This window comes from Thamnophis sirtalis, unplaced genomic scaffold, assembly GCF_051295495.1.
Source record: "Thamnophis sirtalis isolate CommonGarterSnake01/CBP01778 unplaced genomic scaffold, rThaSir2_p1.2 scaffold_4, whole genome shotgun sequence".
Lineage (NCBI taxonomy): Eukaryota > Metazoa > Chordata > Lepidosauria > Squamata > Natricidae > Thamnophis > Thamnophis sirtalis.
Genome location: NW_028261384.1, coordinates 117818396 through 117827693, shown reverse-complemented (window position 1 = coordinate 117827693; position 9298 = coordinate 117818396). Strand labels below are relative to the sequence as shown.

Genomic DNA, 9298 nt, shown 5'->3' with positions numbered 1-9298 from the left:
ACCTTTATTCCAACCAATAACCACCAAAGTCAAGGGATAAGATAATGGAAAATTACATCTTCACTTTTCAATAATAAATAATAATTTATATACTGTAAGGTAAAGGTAAAGGTTTTCCTCGCACATATGTGCTAGTTGTTCCCAACTCTAGGAGGTGGTGCTTATCTTCGTTTGAAAGCCAAAGATCCAGCGCTCTCCGAAGACGTCTCCGTGGTCATGTGGCCGGCATGACTAAATGCGAACCCTTAAGTGGCAATATTCCAGGAAAGGATCTGGAGCATGCCTGCTCTACTTGACCTTATGAGTGGACAGATAATTATGGATTTTAGGATTTACAGATTATTTGGGCAGCAATAGAGAAAGATTGGCTGGGATCGCAATCCACTCAGGTAAGAAGGCTGCAGAGGGTTTGAAGACCTTGAGAAACGGAGAGTCTGGTAAGGTATAATTGGCTAAATAAACAGCCTCTCCACCTGCTAGGTAGGCAGCCCAGATGCCGAAAGTCCCAATGGTCATGATTGTGTGGTTACAATGAGTAAGGAGAGCAAAATCCCTTCCTGGGGAGGCTTCCTTCCCATCCCCAGCAAAGTAAACATCCCCCCTGGAGGCATTAATGTTCTTCTTGCACCACTCCATCCCATTGCTGGTGACCACAAAGATGGGATTGAGGTACTTCTTTCTGAAGTAGTCCATGGCTTTCTCCAAGTAGCCTTTGTCAGCCACCACACCTTTCCAGGTTTTGGGCATTACCTTCACATAATCCCCTCTACGGACATGCACTCCAACATAAGTCACATTCTGGCGTTCTCCCCGCAAGAGTTGCAGGTAGTGGTTGGCCTCCTCCTTGATGTGGTCATGGAAAGTGAATTGCTTTAGTATTTCCTGGCGGATGTGGTGATAAAAGGTGTAAGAACAAGGGTAGCCCGTCAATTGGACGTATTTCCCTTGGACGTGACGATAGTCCTCTGACATCCAATCATGCAAGTGAACATTCCTCCATTGGATCTTCCTAAACACCTCAGCAGAGATTACAGGCAAAGTGATCTTGAAGACTGGTGATAAAGCCGAATGCATTTCTGGACGGATGCAGGCTTGATATCCATTGAGCTTGGCTAAGGCATAAAGGGTGGCATATTGCCCCATCTGGTTCCCGAGACGCCCTTGGGAGTTCACCGTCCATATTCCAGCCTCAATAGCCTCAGAGGACAAACTAGAATTAGGGGTAATGTTTTGGAATAGAATTTGTTCTATCAAGGAAGAATTAATTGTGTTTTTGGTGGATGGGTAGTAGTGAGAGATCTTCCCAGGTAGATGAAAAATTACGGACAAAGCAAAGAACCCCAAAATGTAGAAGAAATATAAGAGGGAGAATTGACCGGAAGTTCCTCTTCCTTGATGTTTAATTGTCACAAAAGAGAGAATCCTAAAGAGAAAGTAAATTAAATTCAATACCCAGGTGTGACAGCACACTGACACTCTTGATAATTCAGGTTTACATTTATTTATTCAAAAGTAAGACCTGCTAATGTTGACGGGATTTACTCCTAACAAATATCCATTTGTTCAAATGTAATATTTGCTTAAAACAAAAAGAGAAATGAACTTGTGGAACTATATTATGTTTAAAACAGTTTTAACCTTGTTAGCTTTTCATCTCGGTTTATTGAATAAAGCTCATGCAGATTGCTAGGATCTACATCAGAGATGGGCAACATTTCCAGTTTCAAGAACTGATGACTGGTTCATCCAAACAACAACTTTGATGGTGTCCACAGGGAGAGGTAGGACTAATATTTTTCAGCCCACTTGAGACAATTTCAAGGTATTTAAGGGTGGAAATGGGAAAGAGAAGCTTCTGGAAGGCAAAGTATTTATTGTATTTACAAATCCTTCAACCTACCTTCTTTCAATAGTTAGAAAGTTGCTAAATTTAACAGTAAAAGATGGTCAAATTTCACCAGCATGTTTTGACACAGGATTGATTAATTTTTTTAAGCTGAAAAAGGGATTGATTTGCCTTTGTCTTCCCTTTTATTCTTATTTTTTTTGAAAGGGGAAAAAGGTCATTTTTTTGTTAAACATTTGTCAGTTGCTGTTGAATTTGGTGTATGTATTCTTGCAATGTGAGGGGTTTGCATATGATATCAACCACAGGTTGTTCACCCCTGCCATAAACCATAGTGGATACTGGAAGTTTTTAAGGAGAGATTGGACAACAATTTGTCTGACATAGTATAGTTTCCTTTCCAACTCTGTTATTCTGTTAAACTATGATGGCTAATTTTTTGTTTTATATATATTTTTATTATGTTTTCATTCTGTACAATCACTTATTCACTGTGCTTAATCAGGGCATATAACATTGAATAATAAACACGGCCCTCACTTATATAGAAAATGCCCTCTACAATACAAACCCAGTATACCACCTTGGCCCGCCATACACCCTCTTTCAACCCCCTCCAACTTTCATTCTTCCTTCTCACACACCCCTCTACGCCTACTTCCCCTCCCCTTCTTTCTAACCCTAACCCTATCACTCCCTCTAATCCATTCCCTCCCTCCCTTCTCCTCCTCCTCTCTCTCACCCTCTCCACCCTCCTTCTTCTTTCACTCGACTCTTTCCTTCGGTATCTATTACCTTCCAGTATATTCGGTTTGTTCTATTTTCGCACTAACATTGAGAAGCCACAGTATACAAATACAATCATGGAATTTAACACATATTGTATTTCCCCCCTCCCCCCTCCCCCTAAATCCCCACCTCCCTTCCCTCCCCCCGACTTCCCAAAGACCATACATGGTATAACTTTTGGACAATCACAGTCTAAAATATCTCTACATTGAACTCAGCTTCTTACTGTTACCCAAATTTTAAACAATTTAAATTGTTACTGATACTAAGCATAAGCTATCTGGAGTTTCTTAGTCCCATATTTACTTTTTATGTAATCAATCCATTTTTTCCAGTCTCGTTTATATCTCTCGTTTGAATGTTCTTTGAGATATGCTGAGATTTTGGCCATTTCGGCTAAGTTCATAACTTTCAAAGTCCATTCTTGAATTGTAGGTAAATCTTTCTTCTTCCAATACTGCGCCACCAAGAGTCTTGCTGCCGTTATTAAATACAGAACCAAATTAGTCTCTGCTACTGTAAAGTCAATACATATACCCAGTAAAAACAACTGGGGGGTAAATTTTATCCTTCTTTTGAAGATGTTTTGCAGGATCCACCATATTTTTATCCAAAATGCCTTAACATTACGACATGTCCACCATATATGAAAATATGTAGCATCACAAGAACCACATCTCCAACATTTAGGTTGAACATTTGGATACATAGAGGCAAGCTTTTTAGGATCTAGGTGCCATCTATAAAACATCTTATAAAAATTTTCTCTCAAGTTTTGTGCTTGTGTAAATTTCACATTTCTTACCCAGATTCTTTCCCATGTTTCAAGCATTATTGGTTCCTCGATATTCTGAGCCCATTTTATCATACAATCCTTAATCAGTTCCGTTTCAGAATCCATCTGTATTAGTACATTATATATCCTCTTTATATGCATTGAGCTTTGATCTCTTATTTGTTTAAACAAATTATCCTCAACTTTTACAAAGCCAATTTTTTGATCTGTTTTCCACCTAGCCTGTAATTGACCATACTGAAACCACGTTTGAACTACCTTCTCTTCTTTAAGTACCTCTAAAGATTTTAGTTGCATCACCCCTCTTTCTGAGATAAGAAGTTGTCTATAGGTGGTTCTATCGTGTTTTTGTTCTACATTCATATTTTCAATTGCATGTCTAGGAATTGCCCACATGGGCACTTTATCATTTAATTTATGTTGATATTTTTTCCAAACCCGCAATAAAGCATTTCTTAAGATATGATTTTTAAATTTCTTATCCATTTTTTTGTTAAATAACAGGTAAGCATGCCAACCATATAACAAGTCATATCCTTCGATATTCAAAATTCTGTCATTAGTTAGATGAATCCAGTCACTAATTGCAGATAATGCCACTGCGTCGTAGTATAATTTTAAGTTAGGTAATTTCAATCCTCCTCTTTCACGTGCATCTTGCATTATTTTCATCTTTACCCTTGGCTTCTTTCCTGCCCACACAAATTTGTTGATACCCTTCTGCCATTCTAAAAGATTCGCATCTCTTTTAAGTATTGGTAACATTTGAAAAAGAAATAAAAATTTTGGTAAAATGTTCATTTTTACTGCCGCTATTCTACCCAGCAAGGACAGATGCAATTTTTCCCACCTTTTCAACTCCAACTGTATACTATGCCAAAGTGGTTCATAATTATGCTTATATAATTTCCCATTTGAGATTAAAATATTAACTCCAAGATATTTAACTTTTTTAACTACCTCACATCTTAGCATCGCCCCCAGTTCTTCCTTCTGTTTGATAGTCATATTTATAGCTAATATTTTGGTTTTTCCTAGATTTATTTTAAATCCCGAGACTTGACCATATTGATTGATCGTGTTCAATAATACCCTACTAGATTCCTGCGGTTGTTCCAATATTATAACCAGATCATCCGCAAATGCACGGACTCTATATTCTTGCTGTCTAATTTTAATCCCTTTTAGACCGCCCAAGCCCCGTATCTTATTCAACAGTATTTCCAAAGTTATAATAAACAATAATGGGGACAGAGGACAGCCCTGTCTTGTACCTTTTTCAATTTGAAAGGAGTCTGTCAGACTTCCATTGACAATGATCTGGGCTGTTTGCTGCTGATATATTGCACCAATTGACCGTAAAAAGCCATCTCCTATCTGCATTTTTTGCAATGTCTTCAGCAGGAATTGCCAATTAACTCGATCAAAGGCTTTCTCCGCATCCAAAAATATGAATGCAGCCGGGATTTGATTGTTCTTTCCCAGGTATTCTAAAGTGTTAATAATTAATCTAACGTTGTTCTTCATCTGTCTGCCCTGTATAAAACCAGTTTGATCGGTATGTATCAGTTGTTGAATTACCCCCATTAGCCTATTTGCTAATATTTTAGTAAAAATTTTATAATCTACATTGAGTAATGAAATAGGTCTATAATTTTTTGGTTGGGTAAGGTCTTGGTCTTCTTTGGGTATCAACGATATGAACACAGTCTTCCACGAAGGGGGCACTTTCCCTCCCGATTGAATTTTATTGAATAGTTCTCTGAGGGGTTCTACCATTTCTAACTGTAAATTTTTATAATAAACAGCTGTTAAACCATCTGTGCCTGGTGCTTTCCCTAACTTTAATTGTTTAATTGCCTGCAAAATTTCCCCAGAGGTTATAGGTTGATTCAGCTTATGCCTATGTTCTTCTCTAACTAGGGGGATTTTTCTTTATCTAGGTATTTGTCTATATCTACGTCCTTAATTTTATCCCCTTTATACAACTCTGTAAAAAATTCCCGAAATACCTTTTGAATCTCTTCCTGTTGAAACACTTCCTTCCCTCTGTAACACAATTTGGATACATTTCGAGCTTTCCTTTTTTTTCTAATCTGATAAGCCAACCACCTACCGGGTTTATTTGCATTGCAGAAAGTATTATGTTTAGCATATAATAAACTGGTGGCTACCTGGTCAGAGATCAGCATATCAAACTGAGATTTTAATATAGCAATTGTTTCCCTAATCTTTGTATCTCCTGGATTCAATGTTAATTCTGACTCTTTCCCTTTAATTTCCTCTTCCAATTCTTTTCATTTTTGCCCTTGTTTGTGTCTATGTATTTTGTTTATATTCATTAATACTCCTCTCATATATGCTTTGCTTGCATCCCATACATATTCCATAGATGTACCCTTATTCATATTGAGAACAAAATATTCCGATAGCAATTTTTTACAATCATTAACATACTTTTCATATCTAAATAAGTTTTCATTCAATCTCCAGGACCTTCTTGCCTGGGCTACCCTTCCCAATTCCATCCAGACTGGATTATGATCTGAAAGAACTCTCGCCATAATCTTTGTCTTCTTCACCCTACAAAGTAAATCATTTGTAATTAGTATAAAATCAATCCTTGAAAGAGATTGATGTCTGTTGGAAAAAAAGGTAAAGTCATATTCTTCTGCATGCCTCTCGCGCCAAGCATCTCGCAATTCAAAGTCGTCCAGCATGTCAAAAAAGGGTTTGGGTAACTTAGCTCGAAATTTGGTGTTCAGGCGAGCTGTCTTCTTATCTCTTTTGGTGTCGATCACGCCATTCCAGTCACCCAATAATATACAAGACTCAAAGTCCCACTGTACTAATTTAGCATGGAGATTTCTATAAAATCCATCTTGTTGTTGATTAGGAGCATAAATTCCCAAAAGAAACGTCTTTTTCCCTTCTAAGATTAAATCTAATGCGATATATCTTCCAAAGGGATCTGCTTCAATTAGCTCAGCTTTAATGTCTTTTCTTAAGTATACTACTATGCCATTTTTCTTTTCCATGGCTGAGGTCGCAAAATGTTGGTCCAGTTTGGAGTTAAACAAATATTTTTGATCGGTTGATTTGATATGAGTTTCTTGCAAACAAATTATGTCATTCTTAAACTGTTTGAGATAATGAAATATTTTCTTTCTTTTCTGTGGAGAGTTCAGTCCGTTAACATTCCATGTCAAAATCTTAGTTGTCATTTTTGGTTGCCTGAAGCTTTTTTAGAGCCTCCCGCAAGGCCTGTCTCACCTTTGGTTTGGCTCCTCCCACAGCTTCTGAGCTTGTTGCAGTAGCTTCTTGATCAGTGGCCAACGATTGTTGAGATTGTTGCATAGTAGCTTGTTTATCCGCTTGTCTGGTGGTCTTACGGTTGGATCTTTTTTCCTTGACTCCTTGCCCTCCCAGGAGAGGGAGATGATACATTTTATCTGATGGTTGTGTGGTTTGCTGTTTATCTTGTTCGTCTCGTGGTTTTTCACCATATCCCGAAGTTTTTAAGGAGAGATTGGACAACAATTTGTCTGACATAGTATAGTTTCCTTTCCAACTCTGTTATTCTGTTAAACTATGATGGCTAATTTTTAACAACATGTTTGCCCACCATATGAAGGTTTAGCGCAGGGATGTCAAACTCAAAGCCCCTGAGCCGGATCCAGTCCATGGGGTACTTAGATTTAGTCTGCAGGGCTGCCCTGGAAACAGCAAAGGACCAGCCCACGGTGCCTCTGCGAGTGAAAAAGGAGCTCGGGTGGCCCTCCCAAGCTCCATTTTCATTGGCAGCAGGTTGCAGGAAGCTGTTGCACCTGAAAACAGAGCTTGAGAACCCGTTTTTGCTGGCAGAGTGCTTGGGCCACCATAGGCACCCCGAACATGAGTGAAATCGAGCTGGCCACACCCACCCCAACTCCCCAGGGTCAAACACAATCATGATGTGGCCCTCAATGAAATTGGTATTTGGTATTTGGTATTTATTCGATTTGTAAGCCGCCCTATTCCCCAAAGGGACTCAGGGCGGCTGAACAAAAACCAGGGGAAGGGGAAAACAAATACAGCAAGTAAGACAAACAGGACAGTGATACAACAATTTAAAAAACACAGCAAGCACAGCAAATTTGAGTAGTGGGGGGGGGACTCAACCCCAGGCTTGCTGGGACAGCCAGGTCTTAATGACTGTCCGGAAGGCCTGAAGGGTGGCGAGGGTCTGAATCTCCACGGGGAGCTCGTTCCAAATTGAATTTGACATCCCTGGTTTAGCATAAACTGTGAACTCAACGTTAAATAATATCCACTTAGAGAACTGAAAGCTCATGATGCTGTCCATAAACAGGTGTACAATTGGTTTGTGTTGGCTGGGAATAGCCCTTGACCCTTATTAGTAAATAGTAAGTAAAATAATGTGGCTTGTCCCAGATGCTAAATTGTGTCACCCTGAATGGCAGAAAATGAGGACACCAAAGCCTTTTAAAACATTTCATTTGTAAAATCAACAAAATGAATCTGATAATTAACACATTGATTACAAGACATAAACTTTTAACGCAATTCATTAGTGTCCTTCTGATTTTGGGATTCTTACCTTAATGTTCCACTTGAAATCACCTGGCTTTCCTAAGTGCAAATGCTTATGCAGGGAGGAGACAGCATCCCATGCCAACTGCTGGGAAACAAACACCTTTGTGTCTGGCAGAACCTACCACCCATATAGTAGTTCCACCCCTATTGCTTCAGCTTGCTGGGTTCCTGAGTGACTATACGATGGGGGTTGTTCTTCCTGGGCCGGGGTCCACAGAGTAAGGCATGTGGCCTGTAAAGAAGGGGGATCCAAGGCTGCTGCTCTGGCAACTTGATCAGCTTTGTTGTTTCCTTTTTCAGTTGTTGAAACCCCTTTCTGATGACACTATACATGCATAATGGCAACTTGTTTGGGGGCCCACACACTGTCCAACAAACGCATAATTTGGGGTCATATATGATGTCCTTTCCTCCAGCTGTGATGAGGCCTTCTTCCTGTGAAGAGCTTTTTCCTAAAGCTCCATGGTCTTGGACGGTTAGGAAGGCCTATTTGGAGTCTGTGTAAATGTTGACTCGTAGATCTCATGCCAATTCCAAAGCCTTGTGAGGGCATGTAGTTCTGCCAGGTGGGCACTGGTTTCTGGTGGTAGGGGCATGGCTTCCCACACATCATCAAGGGTGACTACAGCATAAGCTGCTTTTCGCACGCCCTCATGTAGAAAGCTGGTTCCATCTGTACAAAGAGTTGCATCTTTGTGCGATGGGGGTTTATCCTTCAAATCTGGGTGACTGGCATAGGTTTCTTCAATGGTTTGCAAACAATCATGAGTAATTTCAGAGTCTGGTTCAGGCAACAGGGTTGCTGGATTCAAAACATATGACTGGACAAGCTTGATGAGGGGGTTATGTGTAATAAACCCCTGGTATTTCAACATTCATGGATTGGTAAGCCACAAATGACCTTTCTGGTCTAGGACAGCCCGAAGAGCATGGGGGGTGTAGATATTTAATTGCTGTCCAAAGGTGAGCTTATTGGCTTCCTGGGTAAATAGGGAAGTTCCTGTCACAGCCTTGAGACAGGCTGGCCACCCTTTGGCCACCTGATCCAGCTGTTTGGACAAATATGCAACTGGACGATACCATGTTCCCAACTGTTGGGTCAGTATCCCAATGGCCATATTCTGCTTAGTGTCCACAAACAACTGAAAAGGCTGTCAAGTCAGAAACTAGGAGCCTGAGTCACAGCATGCTTCAATTCCAAAAAGCTGTTCTGTTCCTCTTCCTCCCACCTCAAGGGCTCCTTTTCCGGTCCCCTTGGTAGCTTCATAGAG

The 9298-nt window shown here is 39.9% G+C and overlaps 1 protein-coding gene across 1 annotated transcript; it reads right to left on the bottom strand.

Annotated features, from left to right (window-relative positions):
- Positions 1 to 326: 326 nt before the first annotated feature.
- LOC106538382 (fucosyltransferase 2 (H blood group)) lies at positions 327 to 1715 on the bottom strand. Its single transcript, XM_014052849.2, has 2 exons — positions 1639 to 1715; positions 327 to 1477 (listed from the first exon to the last, which is right to left on the bottom strand). Exons 1-2 carry the CDS (start codon positions 1713 to 1715, stop codon positions 340 to 342), a joined length of 1215 nt encoding a protein of 404 aa, XP_013908324.2. The 3' UTR covers positions 327 to 339.
- Between the last annotated feature and the right edge of the window lie 7583 nt (positions 1716 to 9298).